Source organism: Aedes albopictus, chromosome 2 (genome assembly GCF_035046485.1).
Source record: "Aedes albopictus strain Foshan chromosome 2, AalbF5, whole genome shotgun sequence".
Classification (NCBI taxonomy): domain Eukaryota; kingdom Metazoa; phylum Arthropoda; class Insecta; order Diptera; family Culicidae; genus Aedes; species Aedes albopictus.
Genome location: NC_085137.1, coordinates 283,249,910 through 283,274,946, shown reverse-complemented (window position 1 = coordinate 283,274,946; position 25,037 = coordinate 283,249,910). Strand labels below are relative to the sequence as shown.

At 38.8% G+C, this 25,037-nt stretch overlaps 1 protein-coding gene across 1 annotated transcript in view; it reads right to left on the bottom strand.

Annotated features, from left to right (window-relative positions):
• Nucleotides 1-280: 280 nt before the first annotated feature.
• The window catches only part of LOC109417311 (homeobox protein araucan), a 125,883-nt gene continuing 101,126 nt past the window's right edge, over nt 281-25,037 (bottom strand). The window contains exons 4-5 of the mRNA XM_019691410.3: nt 4,070-4,377; nt 281-3,936 (exon numbers count right to left, since the gene is read on the bottom strand). Coding sequence (XP_019546955.3) covers nt 3,203-3,936; nt 4,070-4,377 — 1,042 coding nt within the window. The 3' untranslated portion in view covers nt 281-3,202. The remainder of the gene's footprint in view (nt 3,937-4,069; nt 4,378-25,037) is intronic.

Genomic DNA, 25,037 nt, shown 5'->3' with positions numbered 1-25,037 from the left:
TTTTGCACGCATAAGGCACTTTTGCTGCATCTTATGCGATGTAACTTTAACGCATAGAAGTACGTATAACATGAACATAAACTTCATTATACGTGCAAATTGGTTGGCTGGGGATGTAATACCTACTAAAAAAACGAATAAATGAAATGAATGAATGAATTCCCCTTTGACGAAGAATCAGGGATGCTCTTTTTTACTTACCATATCACATATGTTCTTTTGAGTAAAGTGATTGATTAGCTATGGATTTCTTTCATCAAAAGATCAACATATATACAGATTCTAATGTTCTTGACTTTTTTTTCATTTGTCGGTTTCTTTATTGCAACTAGTAACATTATGATGGTTTTCAGTTTTTTGTTCTTTTCCGTATGATAATTTACAGTTTACAATTACTTTATTTCATTACCTCAATAATATATGTATAAAGTTAAATTTTCATATATACGTTTTCCACTTTGTATTCAATTAGTCAAATTCACTTAAATGTCCTCGTTTTACACAGTTTGTATTTCTTCTGCATTTGAACGCTCCACATAATGCTTAGGTAAATTTCTCAATAAAAATAAATAGGATGGTTAAATAATTACCTAATGTAGATTTTATACAGCTCTTTACAAAGGTTGTTAATCCGAACCAGCATGTTAGGACATTCGCTTCAATTTCTGGTCGTTTGTGGCTATACATACAAGTCTTTTTTCCTGTAGTCCGCATCTTGAATGATGGTCAAATTATACAAATCACTTTGTCCGCCTCGTTTGCTTTTTCTTCACTTTTGCTCTTTTGGCGGGAAGTTAGTTACAGCAGTCCGAATTCGGGTCAAGTGGGTGGAAAACGCTATTTTTGAACTAGTGGAAATGGCTCTAGCGCGGAGTTCCCATGATATGTTCTCAGATTACACTTCAACAGAAGATTGAAACACAACAACTAGCTAGCGGGAGGTAAAGTAACTAAGTGATAATTACAAACAAGATTGACTATGGAAGAAAAGGAACGACTTCTTCTCAAATATACGTTCAATAAAAGAACGATTTGAGATAAAAAGGAAATGATAAACGTTCATTCGTCGCAAATCGGCTTGCCTTCTTATCGATTTATATTTAATACATTTTAATATCACATACACTATTTCCGTTATCTATAATTCTGTTATTTACACCACTTTTGCTTAAATATATCCATTTATTACTTATATTTTTACAAACGTTTTATTACAATGTACAAAAAAAAAACGGTTCCGCCTTCTTTATTCGACGAAAAATCCTACAACTCACTGTGCCCGATATTATTGAAAACACAATAAACTTAAGTTTGTTTGATAGGGAATTTCCAAGCTGAATCTCGCGCGTCTCTTGTTTTCGTTTAACGAAACTTTACTTTTATCCTTTTTTGTATTTTTATGACTAATTCGTTGCACGTCAGTGTTTCCTTTTGCTTGCGTTCGAAACAAACTTGGGCATGAGCAAGGCCGAGAAGAAGTAAGAAAAGAAAGAAGATGAAATGATCCTGGCCATTATATTTTCGCGCTTTAGTCGTCTTCTCATTCACAACAAGTCACCGCGCCGCGTGGGTCGAACGATTTGCCGACGGCATTTTTATCTTTCTGCCGGATACGATGGATTGGCGAACGTTTCAAATTGGCGGAAATTAAGCGCAAATGATTATTTCTCATTTTGTGTTCGATAGTCGCTCAACGGTTTTCCATACCGTCGGGTCTCATATATGATGCTGCCTCCCACTTTACGCCACTTTTGCATTTTCTTCCGATTTTTTTTAACGTTATTAGGGCCTACTATAAGCTTCTCACATGCAGAATATGAACTTAATTGGTTGGGAACCCGATTTAATTCGTATTCTGTGGGAACTACGGTTTGCGTAAAGTTGGAGGCAGATTTGTATAGGAGACCAACTGTATTTAGGACTCTTGTGAGACAGATCAATATGGTGTGGGTTATTTTTCAAAATATGTTGAAAATAAGAATCCGTGGAATTTAGGCAAAAATAGTAAAGGTGGAGCAAGCGTCTTGAAATCGATTTTTAAAGTAAAATATCGCTTTACTTTAATTCTTAAAAAAGTCAATTTTCCAATGTTTAATCATGATTCTTTATGCAAAACATCCGAATTGGCATTTCAGAGAAAAATAGAATCTGACAAAAAACATTGATGAATTTTTAACACCCTGCTTACCTATTAAATATCAAACTTACTTTGTTTGTTAAAAAAGCGGATTAGTTGCATAACGTAACAACGTTACAACGTCACGCCACTAATTTCCATTTTGAAAAAGCTTTTCCAATGAGAACCAAATCTTCAACGGATCATGTTTTTTGTATTACATATTACAAGGAATTCAAGTGTGCGGAAAAATATTTAAGGTTTACGGTCGTACACAAGGGGAGGATTGCTGTAAAGCACCATCGATTTTCGACGAACTCGTGATAAACGGAATTAGATGAAATGATGCAACAGTTTTTAGAATATGATTGTAATCTCGATTACAAAACTATGAGAATTTATGTGAAAGTCAAATTTTAATAATCAAAATTCTTATTATTTCCCTTTTTGTGTGATTTGAACTCAGAAGAGCACGTGAATTTTATATAGTTGGTGAAAAATAAGCCTCACAACACAAACAAACATAACACTCTGATAATTCCCATCGTACACCAATTGAACAGTCTATTTAAAAAGTAAAAGGTGACCAACTGCCCACCCGTAGCACTCACATATTTTTGTTCGAGTTAGACGTTTGCTCACTACCGCCACCTAGTTGATGGTTGGCCAAACTCAGTCCTTTTAACATTGGGCGAACATGTTTCCGTGACTATGATTTGAATCGAAAAATGTTCGAAGTGTTACGTCTGTTTGTATGTGCTCACACTGTGGATTGATTAAGTGCGAGCGATAAATGCGCAATACTGAACAGATGATACGAATTAAATTGTGTGTTCTAGATAAGGGCCATACAGTTCATCTATGTATCTTTTTGGTCGACTTTGAGAGCAATGGATGAAGAAAATTCCTATTTGAAAATGGTGGAAAATCTCCCGAAGCTGTGACAGTTGAGAATGGGAAAACTTATAATCACATTTATCATTATTGTCTGATTGTTTTCGTTCTAAATAGCCAATTTCATAATCTGCAGTAAAATTCCTAATTCTGCATGAGTTACAGTAAGATGGCTTACTTGATTTCTAGCTGTCATGGTTTGGAAGCATTCGTCACGGGTATTAGCTTCTCGGTAGCGGGTGAGGAAGGGGTGAGGTTTTCTGGACCGGACGAGGTGCTGGAGGCAGGAGATGCACCGGGTTGAGGCGCCGTGGGTGGATTGCTAGTGGTTAGACTGAGAGGTGCAAACGGGGGCCCACTGCCAGATGCTTTGGATATCAGTGGATTAATACCGACGGGAATCCCGTTATGGGCCAACGTTGCTCCAAAGGTTCGCTGGTAGGATTCAAGGAGCGACACTTCCGGCGAACCAGGCGTAAGATGCGGCCCGTAGAGATTGCGATAGAATTCAGGCCTCATGTACGGATGATGGTGCAGTGGGTTGATGCCTCGGCCCGCTAATGGCGCTATGATTTTACCAGGTGACGGATATCCGCCCGCCGTCGGCGATGAAGATTCTGAATCTTTGTTCTCCTTGCTGGCCATATCAGCTAACGACCATATCCTTGGTTTGCTGGGGTTTGCACTTCCGCTAGGGGTGTGGTTCACTTCAGGGGGAGTCCCTATCGTAGATCGCAAATGAGGCGGGAAATTGGAGGGGTGCAGAAGAGGGTGACCATGAATCGGACGATCGTAGATATCGGGAGAATTCGGGCCACTACCGTTGCGTGATCCGTTCCAATCACTGTTACCCGGTCGATCCAGCATATCAAGCCGTGAAGGCCGGTCACCGTCTTCGCTTGAGCCAGTTCCGGAGTCTTTGGAATCTATTAAATTGAGAATACAAAAAAAAAAAAACACACAATGTAGACCATAAGCCTATATGACTTGAACACACCCACGCGCCACATTGCGATTGGGTTAACAAACTCCGCCAATCAAGCATCCCAGTGCACTTACCTAATATTTCTTTATCATCCTTCAAGCTCTTGTTATCGTCGTCGTCATCGTCCAGGTTGACATCGTCGTCCTCCACTCGATTACGGGGCTCCCAGGTCATCTTGTTCTCCTTTTTTAGCCGCCGCCTCGCGTTCGCGAACCACGTGGACACTTGCGTGAGGGTCATTTTCGTGATTATCGCTAGCATAATCTTTTCGCCTTTGGTAGGATACGGATTCTTTTTGTGCTCGTTGAGCCACGCTTTCAGCGTGCTCGTGGTCTCCCGGGTGGCGTTTTTCCGTCGCGCTCCATTCAGATCCATTCCGTAGCTGTTTGGGTGTGTGCGCATGGGTGGGCGTGGATTGGTTGAAAAAAGTGGAAAAGAGAGAAAGGGCAAAGGAAAATGATTAATTTTCTGGCTAGAACCACTAATTGCACAATATTGTGTGAGGTGAACAGCCGACGTTAGTGTAGTGGACCAGTGAGCAGCAAAAAGGGAAAATGGCCATGTGGTGTGAAAATTCATATTCTAGTCCGTGGTCTCATCGGTTTCGGGGAGAGCGCAAAACTTTCTATAATTTCATACAGCCGCTACCAGCAGTTTTTGGTCATTCTGTGGTGTTTCAGCAGCCTGAAAAACCGTAATATTGTGGTTTTGTTTGTTCGTTCGGACTTTTTGACTTGCTGCCATTGCATTGGTGGTCCAGTCTGGCCAGCCAATCACTAACGACACGGTGCTGATAGGTGAGAAACCAAAGAATCGGTGCCACAACGAGCAATTGAAAATGTTTCATGTTGAACACGTCGATTACTTGCATCGACAAAAACCCCACTAGCTCTGGAGTTAACTCTGGGTCTAGGAGACAGAGATGAACAGTATCCATCATAAGTATAGGATCATAACGTCGTTGGGTCACAAATAGTATCGCATCCGTAATGAATCACCAAAAATGGTTAGTCCGACGTAGTGCTCTAGTGGAGCTTTTAAAACAATATCATACTCTTGTGATAAATGAAATCTTGCTGTAAAGACTTCTCATAAACCATGTAGACCAAATATTGGCAATCTCAGACCTCGTGAAAGTCTACGTCCAAACAAAAATTGATTTTTTTTTTATGCAGCGTAATTTTTTTTCAACAACCCCTCCTTCAAAAAGTCTACGTGGTTTATGCATGGTCGCTAGACGGTTTTCTGTAAATCGTTTTCCCGTAAACGATCATCCGGTGAATTGTATTGGGTTATTCGCTAATTTTTGTGAGTCTATACTTCTGACGGGTAGTGTAGAATGCAGAAACGATAACAAGTCATATTGGGAACCCTCAGTCAATCGAAAGATGAAACGGTGTCGGCCAATTCCGGCTGTAGATGCACCTCGTAGAGGTGAGATTCATATCAAGCATGCCCTGAATGAGACTTTTTTGTCCGACAATTCAACACCGCTTACTATGCTATCTGATAACTGCAGCGACCTCAGCACGGCCAACTATGATACGCGGGCCGTGTCGGTGTCACGCCTTCGGCGCCATTCTGATTCGTCGTGATACAGCGACGGATGAGAAAAAAACAACGAGCCAAAAAACATCATGTTACCTGCGAGCGTAACAAGCTTGTACTTTGTGTTTCCAACAAGCTATCGCAAAAGTTTTATCAATTTTCGTTCTCCATTTTCAGACTCCGTAAAGAAAGAAAATTCACACATTTCCATGGCAACGACATCGTCGGTCAAGAAGCGCCCTATCAAATTGACTGCGTTTTCTTTTATTACACCCCGAAAATAAGAGAAAACGGAATGTTCACCAACGGACGGTCGGGGCAGACGAGACGGCCAAGATTTGGACCTCTGACTGGCTGCCGCCGCCACCGTACAAGTGACGCCATGTTTTATGTACTTCTTTCTGCCGGGCCCTATTATCTCGATTTTAGGTTCACTTGAAACCATACACCTTCTCCAGATACCGGGACCGGGAGTAGTGTAGAAAATGTGGGAGAATGAGAGGATGAAAAAACCGCAGACTCGATTTGATTCTCAATTGAATAAACATTAAAGCAATTATCAAGCCAAGCATGAATTGGCTTGGTGAGCACAACACTACTACATACTTCTAGTAAAAAAAACCGTAAGCATGGTCAGAATGCGAAGCCAAATGAATGATGTATGAAGAAAAATCATGGAAAGAGGTATTGTGGACAGAGAACTCGCATTGCTTTTCTATGAAGATGCGCAATACTCCATTTAGCGACTTTATCAAGCAGTTGCCAAGTCTAACAATCGATCCGATTCACTAGTGATCCCATACTACCATGAAGTGACCAACGGAAAAAACAGATATGTCATAAACACAATATGAACGCGCATGCATTCACACCCCAATCATCATCTTTTCGCACTTTAAGCCCAATAATCAACGGTTTAGTGTTTTGTTATTTACCAGACATGGTGTGGCTCTCGATGCCTCCTGAATGCATAAACGGATTTTTTCGACTCCACCCCAACAACAACTTATCGGGCTTGTGGACGGAAACGACAGACCCTCTAAAGAAGTTGTTCTCGATGAGGCGTGCGACGACGATGATTGGGGCGCAACATGTGAACAGAGAGTGAACCACTTTTTCATAAATTTATAATGAATGGTAATTATAACACATAATCGTCTATCGTCGCTGAAGCGCGCCAAGCGGCCAAGTCGTTCCCTGGTTCCTCCGGTAAAAGCGTGAGGTGGTCTGAGAACTCTGTGTGAATAGGCAAACAGTTCGTTTAAAATTTAAAAGCATGACGAACAGGCGGGACCGATGAGATCTTGCAAATGAAGCGAGAAAGTGAGGCAATTTGAATGCACTGCTGCAGAAGGCGAAAATGCTGATTCGTGCTCGGTTTGTTTGTTGTTGCCAGCCAACAAAATCGATTTGGTTTAGGTCGAAGAACGTCTTCTCTCCGGAACAGTTATTGGTTCTCTACAGAATTCATGAAACAAACGACTACTAGAATAAAATGGTTTGACTGCGATTTAGACTAGATGTTGTGGTTACCACAGTAGGCATGGAAGTAATAGATTGGTAGGTCATTTCCTATGAAACGATTTGCCACAGATAAATAGACGAAACTTACTATTTTCAGTCTTATTGGTCCACAGTGGTGTTAAGGGCCAACCAAAGGACCAACGTGGAGCTGGTGGCTAGGTAAAATTCCGCTACAAAGAGTTTCTGGGCCTGTCTATTCGGTGATGTCCTGCTAAGTTCCAGTCTAAAGCTGGTTTTCAGGTTTCGTTTCTGCCCATGGGTAGAGTGTGGCCATCTCACCTTCGCTTTATCTCCTCTGTTTCTGTGGCTGTCGGCTTTTAATGACATCGACGATGGAACGCCACGTTTAAGATCCAAATGAATCAATCAAGCATGGATGATATACCGCAGGCAGCTGTGGATGAAGACCTCCAGCCTTTGCGTATTCTTCACTGATACACTCCACGTTTCGCTGACGTACAGTAGCAACAAAACATTTGCATTTTCCATTCATTTCTCAAAATAACAATGGCTAAAGAATTAGTCGATTTCCACGCTCTTTTGTCCTGTTTCAGTTTTTTCTCGAGAACGAGAATGGAATAGGGTAATTCTCGCTGAGACCGGCCCACTATTGACACCTTGTCTTCAAAAATGTTTAAGGTGCCGATTTTCTGAAAGCCCTCACTAAAAAAGTTAGAAAAATGCATTTAGTTACTCAAATTGGTGGACCCCCCGTTAGTTTGAGCCACAACCATTTTTATAGACCCCTCGATTTTGGTCAAATGGTGGCTCACCTAAACCGTTATAACTCAAAAGTTTCTCCAAAAACCACCTCAAAACAAATTGTTGTTGAAAAGAGGAAAGATAGGGCTACTATCTATATATATAAAAATGAGTTAGAAGTTTCTTTGAGGCAACAAAACTCACGAACGGATGAACCGACCAGAATGTATCTTGCATGGTTTGATTCGTATTTATGGTGGCTATGTTTATTAGTAAAAAAAGTTACGAAAAACAACTTAAAAGAAGAGCAATTGTAACATTACTGAAATTGTTATGAGCGGGGAAGAAATTCATAACGGTCGCAACAAAACCAATCTAGAGTGCGGCGCCAAAATGACCCCACAACAGTTGTCAAACAATCGCAACCAAAATGGCAGTACAACGTCTGCCGGGACAGCTAGTATACAATAATAAAAAGTTGGGTCGGCCATATTGATTTTGGCCGCCATCTTGTATTTTTATACCAAAACATTTTTTTCACTATTAGGGCAACCACCGATTTTCAAAATCTTTGCATCAATTGAAAGCTGAGATATTTATACATAACATATCAAAAAATTAGAGATGTCTTTTTCTTCTTTCAAAAGTTATCTGCCGATTTGTGAATCATTCCACTTTTGCGCACTGGGCCCAGTGCCGGCTGTTAACATTAATGCAGCGTTATTTCGCAGTGTTTACGAACACGAATATAAATTTTGAGTCCACTAATGGAAAGCTGAAGGTTTAAGCTTTTCAAAACACTATAAAAGTTATGAAAGCAATGCCCGCATCATTGAGAAACAGTCAAAAATGGGAACGAAACTCCGATTTGGCCAAATTTTGCGGCATGCGCCTTTGTGTATACATGCAGGCGTAAACTCGGAAGCTGTTGCATGTCGTTGCCGGTGCGCATGGAAATGTATGGAGAAAACGTAGCTTAATTTACAAAACTGCAGATATCTTTTGATAGGAAAAAAAAGACATCTCTTATTTTTCGATATGTTATGTATAAATGCCTCAGCTTTCAATTGACGCAAAAAATTTGAAAATCGGTGGTTGCCCTCATGGTGAAAAAACTATTTTGGTATAAAAATCCAAGATGGCGGCCAAAATCAATATGGCCGACCCAACTTTTTATTATTGTATATAGTAGCCCTATCTTTCCTCTTTTCAACAACAATTCGTTTTGAGGTGGTTTTTGGAGAAACTTTCGGGTTATAACGGTTTAAATGAGCCACCATTTGACCAAAATCGAGGGGTCTACAAAAATTGTTGTGGCTCAAACTAACGGGGGGTCCATCAATTTGAGTAACCAAATGCATTTTTCTTACTTTTTTAGCGAGGACTTTCAGAAAATCGGCACCTTAAACATTTTTGAAGACAAGGTGTAAATAGTGGGCCGGTCTCAGCGAGAGTTGCCCATAGCGTTAACAAACTGCAGCTTTGGCTTCTCGTTTTTTTGCTCGCTCCGTTGGGGCTTTGGTGTTCGCTTCTATACTTTCCTGCACGTGTCACGTGTTAACTGTGTCGCCAATTCTTCCTATACGTGAAGCGTTGTACGAATTAGACCACACAGCGTAGCCTATCGGCCAAAGGAAAGTATGTAGACTATGTTTTGGTAACAGAAAAATGGATCAATTCGAAATTTCTACTTGGAAAAATATAACAAAATAGCTGCCCATGATTGAAAAATTTGCCTATGACTTTGAAAAATATAACAAAATATATATAGATATAGATATATAACAAACTTAGAATAAGTAGTGAGAGATTTGGAGTATTTCTCATACATGGAGATTTCGACAGTTGGCTTTTAAGTATTTGAATAAGCAGTTGCCGCATCAAATACCTCTTCCCATTCCGGTTAAGGAAACGTGCCATTTCTTTTCATCGACCATAACAACCAGACGCCATAGGCTATAAAACGCACCGAAAAATAGACACACTATGACTAGTTTCTCTTGCGTGTTGTCCCAAAAACGTTCCTCGTCCCAACCGACGGACCAGCTAGAAACACGTTGTCTAAAGGGGTAATTAAACGCAGAACAATACCTAATAACCAGCAAGTAATTTAGTGACCATGATGATCAAATTATCATACTTTTATCTTTCAGTTTTATGTTCCAACCTTCTCGGCAGCGCCCCTTCGGCTCATTTACATAACCAATAAAAAGTTAAAAGGAGTTAAGTGCAATGCGGTGAAAGAGCTTAGCCCAAGAAAGGTAGCTTCCGCTTATTCTCACATTTCTCCCACCTCAAACCACGGACGGCCGAGCAAGAACGTCCTACGTACGCGCACAGGTAGAACAATATCGGACACTCTGACGTACTTCGTGTGACTCAATCTGATTTCTAGGAAAGTCACGCATCTGCAAACGAATTGTTATTCCTAGGTTTAATCGAACAAGTAAGTATCGAATGACTGCAGTTCCACGATTGGAATGCATTTGTGAAACGCCGACTCGAACTCAACCGGATGATCAGTTTTGGAATCGGTCGCGTCGCGTTTTGTCGGCGAGAATGCATCTACCTAAATTACGCTCAACATATCATTGGTGTTGTTGTCGTTTTCGAATGCATCGCTTCTAATTAGTAATCCAAGACAACACCCGCCGGATGGCCCGATTCCACCGCCTTACAAAAACGAACCACGTCACATTCCATCGAAGGTAACGGCTTTGTCTTATCGGCCAACCCAAATGCGACTTGTCAGCGTTATGTCTTACTAATAATTCGCTTGATTAACAATTAGCCAAACGCGGACAGCACAGAAAGGCAGAGGAAGTTTCAGCGGAATCGAACAAAAGCTATGCCTCAATCACGCGTCTCACTAAAAAAAGAAGCATGTCCATGTCATTTGGTTGAGAAACAAGCGAAAAAATCGATCGTGAATATCAATGAGCTCGATGGAACGCAGCAGTTGATGTCGATTTGTTAAAAAGCATAAATCAAATATGGGAACAGAATAGTCCAAAAATATCCCGATCAACGTATAGGCCGCGTTACGCATCGTGGTTGTAACAGGTGTGCAGCGTTTTCCGCACCCAATTCGTTAGTCGATCGCTGTCGAAGAGGATAGTCACAGAGGAACATTCATAAAACCAACTATTATAACAATAAAAAATCGAATAACCATAAAACACGACTTGCTCGATTTCGCTTAACATTAAAATCGAAATTCATTCCTCGCCCTTTGGAGCAAGTTTTTCGTTGTTTAGTGTTACTACCATTCGATATCCATCGCTTTCAAGAAAACAGAAATGTTTTATTTATGCATGTTTGTCAACCGATCGATACTGCACGTACGATCGTTGACGCCTGAATGTGATTCGATTTCAATCGAGAGTGATACACACCGTCTGATTAGTGGGTTACCAGTGTTTCTAGAGCAACATTCAAAAAAAGCCTCGGAGATGTGTATGGTTATTGCTAACGTTTCGTAGATACTGGCAGTGCTGCTAAATGTCATGAATATTATGTGAATTTGACAATTGAGTGTTGACGAATTTCGCGTTAACTTGACCAGCAGCACTCTCTTAAAATCGGATGAAACTTGGAAGGCATAAACAATAGGCCTTTCTAAGCAACTTTACAGACTAGGTTGTTGTGACGACCGCCATATCGGCCACCCGGCGCGCAGAGCCTTCACTGTAGACAACTAGATAATATTACAATAGTGTTGTGAACCTGACACATCTCTATGTCAGGGACAGTAAGCTATATGTAGGTAGATATAGATGTGAGTTTAGAAATTGTCAACAATCATATTTATTTTCAATTGACTTTTTTCGGTGATATTAATACTACTCGAAGTAAGAGGGAGTAAGGAAAGTAATGAAAGAATACGGTGGATAGATACGCAAGGGAGCGATAAGAGAAATTGAAATTAACAGAGGGGCATTGTTGAGCAACACAATCACAACGACGATCTTCTTGCCACACACATTGCTAAGATTTAGGTAGATTAGTCAGGAGATCGCAACCCCATTGAATGATAAAATATCTGATCGAAGGAAGTGAGAATTGATGCTCACTTCCTTCGATTAGATATTTTATTACTCAATGGCTGGTTTAGGTTCTCCAAGCATTTCCTCAAATAGGACCCCGGATCTACACACGTTACTAGATGGCTCTGTTAAGGTTCATACTCACACAGCCTCAGGTAGCTACGATCTATCAAGTTGTGAGTTCAATGTCTCTTTGAGGGTCTCCATGTGATGAGTAAAAGTCATCGAATCAACAAGCATAATCAATTTGAAACTTCTTGAAACCTTTTTGAAACTATCTGAAATGCTAATGGAACCGCCTGAAATACTCCTTAAACGTCTTGAAACTCCTTGACACCGCTCTAGTATGCTTATGGATTTTTTTCTGAAAACCTCTGAATCCCTTGAAACCACATGCCCTTGAATCTCACCTCAAAGCCTGTGAAGCCTCCTAAAACTCCAGAGATCCTCTCTGAAATCCACCGAAAAGCCCTAAAACGTAGAGCTTTACAGCGCATTACACGTCTCTGAAACGTCCTGAAACTACCCTGAACCACTAGATGGCTATAATGAGCAAACATCAAACAGTAGCAAAACCGATGTGAACGCTGCATGTGGCCAATTGACCAACTATCAAATATTTGAATTCATCGTCAAAAAGGTCATCGATAGAGTGCCAGTAGAGTGTGACGTCTGTTTCTCTATGTCTAAAGGTTAAAACCCGTTCTAAAACCGAACCTGAAATCTGAAGATCTCTTCATAAAGTCATTAGACTACGAGGGAAAAGAGAGGGTCTGAGATTGCCCGAATTGATTCTACGCATATCTGAAATTTCCTGAAGCTTTTCATAAGCGTCTTTGAATGCTCCGGAAATCCTTCTGAAACTCTCAACAAAGTCCCTGAAACTCCCCAGGCAATAGCATAGCTTCCTTAAAATTGCTTGGGAGGTGATGCTTGACTAGGATATCTTACGAAAGGCGAGTATCAGTTGGATGGACATTTTCATTTGTTAATTGTTCAACCACTGTCACCATTATAACTACTGATATGTTGTAGGCTTCTGGATGGTTTTTGTACTTCGACGGATATGAGTTGGTGAGTTCATTCCAAATTATCAGTATTTTTCTTCTTCTTCTTGGCGTAACGTCTACCTGACGAGAAACCTGCTTCTAAGCTTCTATGCTTCTATGAGCATTTCCACAGTTTTTAACTGAGAGTTTTCTCTACCAGTGGCCATTTCGCATGTATATATCGCATCGTGTGGCTGGCACGAAAATACTTTGTGCCTAAGAAAGCCAAAGAAATGCCCATGACGAAAAGATTCCGGATCGACCGGGAATCGAGCCCGTTACCCTCAGCATGGTCCTGCTGGATCACGCCTATGCAGTTGTTGTTGCTGTTGCTATATGGGCCTCAAGTCTATCTATAGACTGTTTCAGAAATTATAAATACAACTGCCGTTTCACTTTGAGCAAAATATCCAAAATAGTTTCTTCTAGTTCTTATAGTAAACATGCTAACGAAGCAAATAATATCAATTTTGTTGATGTTTTTGGTAAAAGTTGAAAAATAGGGCTCTGTAAACTAGATGATTAAAATTTGAAGTTGCACAAAGTTTTCAAAAAAATTAGCATAGTAGAAAAGAAAAAATCTCACAGATGAAATATTTAGTTGCCAAACACAATAAAAATTGCTGTATCGATAATAAAAGATATTTCTCGATTGGTAAGAGTAATTTTTACTGGAATATATGATCAAGAAACACCATTTTTAACAAACGTTAAGCAAACGAATGTGTTAATTACTGCTTACTTCATTTGTTTTTATGGTATGACAAGCTTTGCTTTGAGCTGAAAAAATAAGTTTGTTTAGATTAAATACGTCCAGGAAAGCTAGGAAACTGTGTGGTAGTTCTTATATTCCGTAGAAAACCTTAAACAATAAGAAACTTGATCTCCGAAAAAGTGTTGTGGAAATGCCTTTATCGATTTTTCCCAAATTTTGATCAAAGCATTCCTTATAACAACTTGTTGAGAAAGCGAATATGACAAACATTTAGATAATTTTTGGTATTTAGTGATAGATAATGTTGAAATCATGAAAAAAAACACCTTTGTGAAAATGCAAATTTGAAAAATTAAGTTATTTGTAAGAGAACTCGACTGTTCCTTTAAATTGATTGATTGATTGATTTGTCTTTATTAGAGAGACTTTCAGCCCTTGGCTGGTTCGTCTCTTTGTTCCTTTAAATATCAAGACAATTGAAAGGAAATATAAAAATATGGAGAACAATATGCTATGCTATGAAAGAAGTTGGTTAGTTGGTCATTAGAACAGTTCATTTAATTGAATAAACAAAGTGTATTTATAATTTCTGAAACAGTCTATGTATGGTTTAGATCATTTTTACATACAATCGGCAGGGTCGTATGAGTTGCATAAGTCTAATTTTCTGCATGATCATACAACACACCATGCACTACGCATTGCTATGCGAAAACGTTCTCCGACTAGAGTGAGAATCAAACCCACACTCCTAAACGGCTGGCCCTGCTAACCGTACGGCCACACAGGCCACATAACCTAATTTTGGAAGCTAATTTACACACTGTGTAGCTGTCAAAGGCACTCCGTCATAACACGGGTCACCTGTAATACAATCTTCCCTTTAATTTACAAATCGTGTCATACCAAATATGAACAAAATTTCGGCCGCTTTCCACCCCCATTACAGGGGACATTTGCGTTGCATTTGCGCTCATTCATCATCGTCACCGCCAGGTCGCGGAATCGTTTTCCATTATCATGAATTTTTAAGCGCAATTCCATTGGCGCGCGGTAATCCTTTTACTCGTCGTTGCCTTGTCAACATAGTGCTTTTTATGTAACTGAGCTGTTCTGAATTTCCCTCCGATTAACAACGGCCTGAGCAACGGAAAAAATACAGAATGCTTTATATAACGACTTGCTCAATTTTTTTTTCGTTACATGCCGGTAGTCAAGTTACATTACACAGCAATTACGGAATCGGTTCTGTCGGTTTCAGTGAAATCAGAAATAATCGAAATTGCAGCCACAGAACAGTAGGAAAAATACAGAAGCGTAATGTCGTTGCTGTGTTTGTTGAATAATTTAAATGTTGCTCTCTGGTTGATGCTTCATTACGCTCCTTTCAGGACAGACTGCGACGATATGGAATGACGCGTTGCCACTGACAACGACTCCATCCATCAGCTCGTCTAGCAGTCAGACTCTGCTGTGAGTCTCGTAATTGCTAGCAGTGTCTAAATTAATTTCACTTTTCCGTTTTCCGATTCGGAATCCTCCCTCGCTTTCAAACAAAGGAGCAGCACCATTCTTTTCCATCAAAAGTCAATCAAAATACAGAAAATTTGTCATGTTTGAAATTTACTGTTCAATTTCAATCAGCCATCATTTATCACTGTTTAGAAGTCATCGCTTGCTTTGTTAAGCCGCGAATAACACATAGAGCGCTGTTCATCAGATTCCCCTCCCACTCGAGCTCCTTCGCTCGTTTGCCGCGCTGTCTGTGACACACCGCACGTCTCCTTTTCCAGTCCTCCAGTCGGATGGGACGTCAGACCACGGAGCAGTCACAATCTCGATGATAGATTTGCGATTTGAGCGAATGGTTTCGTCAGAGTAAATGAATAAACTCCTGGATGTTGTTTGTGTTGGCCATAGGACGTTCGGAAACGTACGACCCAGCCGAGCGGTGCTCTAAACTCACGAAACAATAGTGTCGCTTCCTATTGAATCATGTCCCCACGGAATCCGACAAACGGCGCAAAAATCAAACCCAAGTGAATGTTTCGCACCACAGCAGCAGCGAGGCACCGGCAATAATGATCGCGAATGTCTCTGACTGTCACGATGACGACACAACGAACGCTTCCCGATGATCCAGTCCGTCAGTCAGGGAAGAACCTGCAGCTGATAGGTTCGAATTGAGAAAATCAAATTCAGATAAATCATGAAGATGATATCGCTCGGGGAAGGATTATTTATCATTTATGTGCTTTTATATTTATATATGCACTATTCAATCGGAAAACGTATGCGACTGACCATATTTTCGGGCCGACATTTGTGCCCACCAGGCGTCGTTCAATGCCCAACGTACCTTTTGTCATTCGAAGCGACCGACAACGACAAGTTAGTTGGTATCCCAAGTCCCATTTGTAAGCGACGCAAGACTCTTCATCAATGCGTTATTTACTACGAAATTAATCCAAAACCCGCAGCCTACTTTATGAGGGGACAACAAATCAAACACACCTCGCTAGCAAGCAAGCTCATATGTACGTTTACATCACATCAAAACGCTGCTTGAATGGACGACAAGACCTTTTTTGTGAACCTCCTTGATGGTGGTGTAATTTGCAACAAATTAAATTTAAATCTGGCAGAGTCAGACATCAAGGATGGTCTGCGAACGGAACTGTTGGAGATCAGCATTCTCAACGTGACCAAAGGGATTAAAAAAGTATTTAATTAATAGGAAAAAACTAACATAGGGTGGTGCAAAAATCTTATCTGTTGCCACCACTACGTGGGTTCAAGAGGATTTGGGGCGAATAACACAAAATGGTTTATATAGTACATTAAGTGGAAGATGCGCTGCGCAGGTTGCCTGAATCCATGTCACCGTAGTAGTAGTAGTCATTAACCGTGCATCAGAAGCTTCGTTCTATTTAGCTCAAAAATGATAAAAATGTTTTTATTCATTTCAAATTAAAACATGAGAAATTAATTTAAAAAAAAAATATTTATATATTTATATATATTGTTCTAGGTATATGAGGCATGATTATTGGAAGCCATTTAGGGTACACATTTACCGGGCCCTTTTGTTTTAATTGTTCATTTGTTTTAATTCCAATTAAACTTGCTTGAATAATCCATAATAAATACTTGATATGTGAAATGACACTAAAACTAAAAAAACTACTCAAAATCATACGATGAATGAAGCCCGCACAGTAAATGGCAACTTGACCGTAATTTGTTTACTTTTTGATAGTTGACTAAAATTTTCAAGAAGTGGTAAACTGGCCAGCATTTTTCCCACAGTGCGTGGCAATCGAACCGAACGTTTCACTCCAAGCACCAAACCGTCCAGGCTACTTGATGCAAGCAATAAAACTAACCAGTTGATTGGCCTATCCAGAAAAGCGAGCGTCTGACAGCGTGAAGAAAACTATTAATTTGTAATGTTTATTATCAAATATGTATTAATTTAGCAAAGTCTACATATTTGTCAAAGTACACCACTTGACCGCACTCGGGCTCGCGCAGGAAACAAGTCCGTCGAGCCGAGTCGTCGGTGGCGCTCGTCTTCCACCCACACTCCGGCCTTCGTATCCCGGTGTCCGTGCGCCGTCCGGTTTTAGCCATCGCAGCAGCCAGCGACCGGTCACGTTCCGCCAATTTGAGCCATAGACAGCGGCAAGACTCGCAAAAATGAGCCCATATGAGACCAGAGCCGCGCTAAAGAACGTGTAAATTGAGTTAAACTACAATGGTGACTAATGCAAATTGTGGACATGGCTCACCCGGACTGGTGTCTCCGACGATTTATGTATGTGTGCTCAGTTTCCAATTGAAGCGAGCGGGAAGTCTGGCCATAGCCGTTTCGCTCAGTATGGAGTGGCGTAGATCGTGGAATGTTTTATTTGCTTGTTTCCAATGTGCATCGTACATGCCGGAATACTAATTTGACTAGTACTAGACGTTAATCAATTATTTTATTTAACAGACTATTTTACACCATCGAAATGGGACGCGAAGCTATTCACTTTCAATTGTTTGCGTACGTAAGTTAGATGTTTTTATATCTATTGTGGTGGCAATTCTGTTCAAAACAATAAGGGGATTCACTGAACAGCGTAAAACGCTGATTAGTTATTATCCTGATTAAACGTGGCGATCTCCAAGGCAATCTTGGATTATTTCACTCGCAATTTCATGAAATATTTCAATGGATCACTAAAATAACTAAAACGGCCGCTATGAAATGAACAGATAGCGCCACCGTAGCCTTGTGTGTTTGACGTAACTCGACTGCTGTCACTGTGTTACAGTCCATATACGCAGAGCCGTAGCGTGGGGTTGGCCAGGTTGGCCCCCGCCAAGGGCGCCAGCCTCAAAGGGGCGCCGAAATGGCCTAAGCCAAGAAGAAAACAGCATTGTTTTCATGAATGTTATCAAGGTTTCACTATTTTCAGTATTCAACATTGGTAATATGTTTTTAGTTTTTCCGTATTGTCAAACATTTAGATTTATTTAGTTTATTCTAGGTTATTTTGAACATTTACCTCAATGTTACCTGGCAATTTATCGACTATTTTATTTTTAATAATAATAACTAGTTAAGCTTTTTTTCAGTGATTTTTTTTTACTAAAAATTCATAAACATTCTCACTGGAGAATGTCTCGAGGTTACTTTCGAGGATTTTCTTCGCATTCATACAAATATTTCTTTTATTCTTTTAGAAATTCAGGGAGTTATTTAGGACTTTTTAAAGAAATAAGTGAAAGAATTCCTCCTGATATTTCTCCAAGGATTTAATTAGACAATCTTCCAAAGCTTTTTTAAGAAATTTCGGCAAATATGGTTTTTTAAAAAATCTTTAAGGGATGAATTTGGAAATATTCTTAAAGGATACCAAAATGATCTTCGAATTCCTTCGGAAGTTCTTCAAAACTTTATTTTCCAAATCTTCTAATTCATATTTTTTTCCAGGAGTCCTCTACTATGAATTTCTAAAAAATTTTCAGAGCTTTATATAGATTTTTTTTTTATTAAATTCTAATAGAGATTCCAGCAAAAAATATCTTTAAGGATTACTTAGAAACTCTTCAAAAGATTATTATGGAAAATTCAGCAGTTATTTTAGAAAATCTTCTATAGATTTCTTAAGAAATTTGAGCAAAATTTCCTTCAGAAAGTCTTATATATATCCTTTTAGTAGAAGAAACCTCCCATTTCGCTTAGAAGATCTTCCATTGATTCCTTTCGATTTTTTTTTCCAAGTTCACTAGAGATTGATCCCTAAATTTTTGCTAAAATTCCCTGGAAAATCTTCAATGAATTTTCACATAAATCGTAAATTTGGAATTCCTTCAGGAATTTCTCTAGGTATTCCGCTGAAAAAAACATGCCATTGATTGTATGCAACATTTCTTCAAAGAGTCCCTTCAGAAGATTCTCCAGAGATTTCTTCATAAAACTTTTTAGGTATTTTTTTTCTGAAAACTTCAATGAGATTCCTTAAGGAACTTTTGCAGGGATTGATTCAATCAAAACATTATCCAAATGTTCTTTCAGAAATTCTTCCAGTGGTTTTCCACATATCTTTACGAACTAATCCAGGAATTCCTGCAAGAATTACTCCATGAATTTCATTGGAAATCCTTGCCGAAATGACTACCGAATTTTCATATGCACCGGATATTCCTGCAAGAATTCCTTCAGAGATTCCTGAATAATTTCATTCAGTTATTCCAACAGGAACTTTTCCAGAGATTTCAACATATATAAACTCATGTAGAAATTGCTACGGGAACTCCACCTGGTATTTATCCAGGATTACAGATCTCCGGAAATGTTTGATCACATTTTAGAAGGAACCTCTGGTAAAGTAATTGAAAAATTCTGGTGAAACCAATTGAACTAACTAATCACCGAAAATTGGTAAAATGGATCGTTTGAGGATTCCTGAAAACCCTTGAAATTCAAGTATTTTTGAAAACATAATTCATTGGAACAAAAAATCCAGAAAAGAAAGAAATAAAAAAAACTACTGTTATTGTTAAAAATGCATTATTCATGTTAGGAATCTGAAATGTCATTCCTAATGATTGTGCGATTATTGAAATACAAAATGTGTTCGTACTTATTCATACTCATGCAAGAGAAATAAATTTTGAAATTTTTTGGGTAACTCCCATTGAAATTCCTAAAGAAAAACACTCTAAAAGAAATAAATAAATCGGGGAAGGGATTTGTTTCTTCGAAACACCAGATTACAATTTTAAAAGAAACAAAAAAGAACACATACTTTTGCAAATGAACAATGTCCAATAGGGAACTGCATGAAATTCACTCCATCTCTCTTACTCTTACAGAAATTTTGTAAACAACAAGGCCAAGAAACGTCAAACTTCCATACAAATTCAAAACAATGCAGTGCCCTATTGTCGTATGGCGCCAATCTGGATGCTTGCCAAGGGCGCCATGGGACCACGCTACGGCTCTGCATATACGGTGGCACCTTTGTTTTGATGCGGTGAGTAGCGGAAAAGTTGGCTTCAATGATCGATTAGCAGAAAATCATGGCTTACACAGTCATTTAATCTGTTTAGTGAAACCCCTAAATGTATTATACGCGTCTATGCCATGTTTGTACTATACTACAAGTACAAGTCATAATAAAAATATTTGTTATTTTCCATTGGATTTTGACCCAGGGATAACTCCATTTTTTATATTTTTAAAAGAAATTTCAAATAACCATAAGCAAAGCAAAGTAATCTTAATTCTTAGTTTCTGCTCCAAATGAATAAGAACTACAGAAATCAAACAATAATTGAGGGGGTTAGAAGCTAAGGGGTGTTAATTCACACTTAAGTCTCATTCGACTCATGAGTCATTCTCGCGTCAGATTCTGATCAAGTTTCCCTTGCACGAAATTTTTATGCAAAAAATCACGCTCTCACCAGTCATTCGCCGGAATCTTGCTCGATTTTAAAAAGAGCCTAACCAATTTGAGCAACATTTGTTATTATTGTTAGCAATATTTGGTAATGCTCAATAATAGATTTTTTCAACGATGAGTTTGACAAGTCATGAATTGAGCTCGTAAATTCTCAAGCATGAGATTTGCGAATTTGAGTTTCAACCAGAGCGTTCATGATTAACAAAAATTTTAATCATGATTAATCATTGATGTTTAGAATTCCAATTTCGGTGATTATTGATTAAGATTAATGATTCATTTGATTTTTGGGATGATTAAAGATTATGATTAATGATTAAGTTGAAGTTTCAAAAGTAAAAGGTAATTTAATCTGAGAGATTTTTGCAAAAGGAATCATGAATTCTATTATTTAGAACAGCATTTTAACCAATACAAATTGGATCATATATTTTATATGAAGAATCATTTTTGATGATGAATGATAAACGATTGATTATTGTTTTTTCTTATGATTATGATTACTGACTAATGATGAAATTGCGAAATCAGAGTGATTAAGATTAATGATTAATGATTAAATGAGAATTTTTTGTGATTATGATTAATGAATTTTGATTAATCTTAATCATTAATCATTAATCATTAGTCATGATTAAATTTATGATTAATCATTATCATTGGTTTCAACCAATACTGTTCAAGGCCCAGTAGTGCGTTTTCGATTTTTTTCTGCGGTACTATCGGTTGCCGAGATACTCGGTAATGCATAACCGAAATTTTCTCCAAAGTTTGACAGCTATGCAGTTCAGTCGACAATTTGAACTTTTACCGAGCTCTCTGTTGGATTCTGGGCTATTTATGTGGCTGATCTCGGCGATATGTGTGAAGTGTGTGTATTAACTCATATTACTATTATTATCACTTATACTTATACTATTGAGTCAATCATTTTGCCAATCACTTTAGGATAATTGAAGATAAGGAAGGAAAGGAAAGTTCGTAGAATATTTAAAAGCATGGTCTTGCTAACAGTCCACACGGATTCTCAACAAAATAACAACATGATCACATAAGCTCTGATCTAGATTTTCCGTGTTTCAAAATCATAAATGATTGAATTTGTGCTTTCTATGATGTTTTATTCTCATTAGCTCCGAAAGAACACGATCAGAATTAATTAGATCAAAAGTTCAGAGACGCAGGTGTGAAATATATAATGACTTTACGGAACACTTCCCTTTTCATCTTGTGATGCACGTCGTCCCACCTCCCGCGTGTGCCATGGGCCGGTCCATCATGATCGTGAGCAGGCAGCGAATGAGGCAAGATCAAAACGGTGCGATAAATTTACGTTTGCGATCCGGAATAAAAGAGCACCAAACTCAGCCTGAAAGATTGATTTATTTACCTTTCCACATCCCAACAACATCGCGCGAGAATGTTGCACGCTTCCGACCGACCCAACCTGGGAACGTCGAATGTTCGTTGTCCGCAGCAAGGCGCGACAAAGTTGAGGGAGTGATCATTAGTCGCGTCCCATCGGAGCAGGCCTTGATTTGATTTATCAACACTAATGTCAATGAAATCCCGAACTGAAAGCATGTTCGATGTTCTAATGTGAAAAGCGACAGAAAAGGAGAAAATGTGGCTAAAGACACTCGGCGCGAGTATCAGGCGTTGTCTAGTCATTTCACGCCCTTATCGGAAGTGTCGGTTGACAGGTTCATGAAAAATTGAAAGGTGTTGCACGGATCATTCGCCGGGCTGACAGACTCAATCGAAGATTTTATCAAGAATCATTTTCAAATAGAAAAAAAATATCCAACTATTACCTACAACCGATCCCTAGTAGGCGATGCCTATGCATACGGTAGGCATGGTAGAAAAAGGGCTAGATAGGAAGCAAGTTGAATGCATGCCTGCTAAGATCAATCATCAAAGTCCAACAATGCCGAAAACAAAAGAAAAAAAAACATCTCGCCTTTGGTTAGGGACTGCTTTGGGGTGTTTTCAGTAGCACATTGATCGTTCAAGTTGAGTACAACAAAAACATGCATACGTGAGAGCATCTCCAGTATAAAATTTTTGGCGGTAACGAAGAGACAATTTTGGTATAAAACTGATTTAAAACCTTCATGAAACCAAAAAAAACATTTCTACCGATATTCGAATCCCCGACTAGAAAGTTATAAAAAAAATATAACATAATCATAACAAACCATGATTATTATAACTCATTGTGATATTATCATGTTTAACATCCTTGGTGTTTTTGAAATACTATAACTCAAATATATCACCTTATGTTATAAATGTTGTTTGACAACTCATTGTAATATAATTTAGTTTTAATTCTTCGCTTTTCGGACAATAATGTTACAAAATTGTATCACATTTTTATAGAAACTAGAAACCCTGAAGCTAACATTCATATCACATTCTGTTATGATTTTGATCTTATTATAACAAAATAGGTTATTATCTTGTTTAGACCTGTGTACTTTTTATTACAATTTTAGTTATTTTAACATCATCCTGCATCTAGTTTACAACACAATAAGTTATTGAAAAATATTATACATAACATCATAACACAATATGATAAAATCTTGATATAATTTTCTAGTCGGGTCGTTTATATGAGAATGCGTTTTTATTGAAAAAAAAAATACAGTTTATAACAAAAAAAAACTACCGACAAATGTAACAAACATTTTGGGCTGATGCAACGTTGTCCTTATTCATCAGTGCTGCTATAAATATATGCATAAACGGTAACAGAATTCACTCATTTTCAAGCTAAAATGGAACAACACAACACGCTAGTGCAGGGCAAAGTGTATCAACCTCATTAGTTTAAGGTAAGTCGTCTAATAATAATCTAGATAATTTCAAGAATATTATACAGGAAAGTGATTTTGTTATTCTTTTAATATTGTAAGTATTATAATGTTATCAATACACAACTATTAATATCAACTTAAACATAAACAATGTCCACGAAGTTTTTTGCTTCATGTTCAACAAAAGAATAAGATTGAAAAAAAAATAACTAATGATATGACGCGATGATAGTATTGAAAATCAATCGATTGTGTTAGCACGGTTGAAGAAACGAAGTGCGACATTACCTGGAAGTGACCCTGGATTGAATATAAAATCAAATATTAATTCCATCAATAATTCATCGCCAGCCAAAAGCAGAAGCTCCGCCACCGATATGTCGATTGTTGTCGTAGCGACAGTCCAAGCCGACGAATGTGTGTATGAATAAATATCTAAATTAAATAATACATTAGCCATATAATTAAGACACTTTTGATGCGCGACTATTCGTTTGTCACCTCGAAGCCAAATGTCAACGCGGCGAAAAGACACATGCACTGGCGTTGTTAAACCATTTTCGAACAAGCAAATGGAACAAAACGATGAACGGTGTAGAAAAAGTTAACATTTCCTGTGTTTGTAAGTATTTGGTTTCAAACACAACTACATGGCTAGGTACAAAAGGCTTTGGTTGCCATTCTAAGTTGAATTAGCATACAACAAAAATGAACAAAGTACGCCACGCAATTTACTTACCATCGAAGCGTGCTAAGGCAGGCACGGCGATGTAGCGGCAAATCGGTAAATCACTCAGCGCCTACTTTGGCTGGCGTAGTCTATCGAGAATCGAGACTGCCGTTGCCGTCGTTAGTGAAATGGTAAATATTTTGTTTTAACAAGTGTTTTCAGAGGAAAACCTGCCGCTACGTGCCACTGTGGTTGGTCGGTGATATGTCGCTAGCTCAAACAAGAGATCAATCATTACGAGAACTTATCAACCACAGGGCACCGACAGGAAGTAAAGAAGTAGCGAGGAGACGCGTTACCAGTGCGAACTGATCAAAGAGTGCCATCAAGAGTGTTTGACGTACTTGTAGAAACCTTCATTGGTTGCTACTTGAGCGTATCAACGACTTCGGAACATACTTGTATTGAAGGGGCCGAGTCGGCCCGGCCGACTGACCAAGAGCTGGTTTTAGATGAAGCTCCAGAATATTCCACAGCCGTCATAAATATGTCATCAGGTTGTTCTGTTCCAAGAGAAACAACCCGACAAAGATCACAGAGTCTCTTCGAATGTCACAACATTATTCCTCGGTCTGCGATCATGGAATGAGTGACATATATTTGAGGCCGAGGGCGACGAATTCAAAACAACTTGTCATTATTGCTAGTCTCCGGCGAGCGCGTTCTAAATTTCATTAAAAATCGACGCCGACAGCGTTTGACGAAATCCACTTCTTTCTTTGACAACCAAAACATCTTCATAAATTTGTCGTAATTTCATAATGAGAAATCGGCCCATGTCTCTCTCGCACGCTAATGAGACTACGACGAAAGGAAATTAATTAATCACAGTACATGAATCTGTGAGGAGGAAACATGTGTTCTCGATTTTTCCTGGCAGTCTTATAACTTTGGCCACTGAACAACAAAACAGAGATGCGTGGTGTAGCGCCCCTCGCGGCAACATA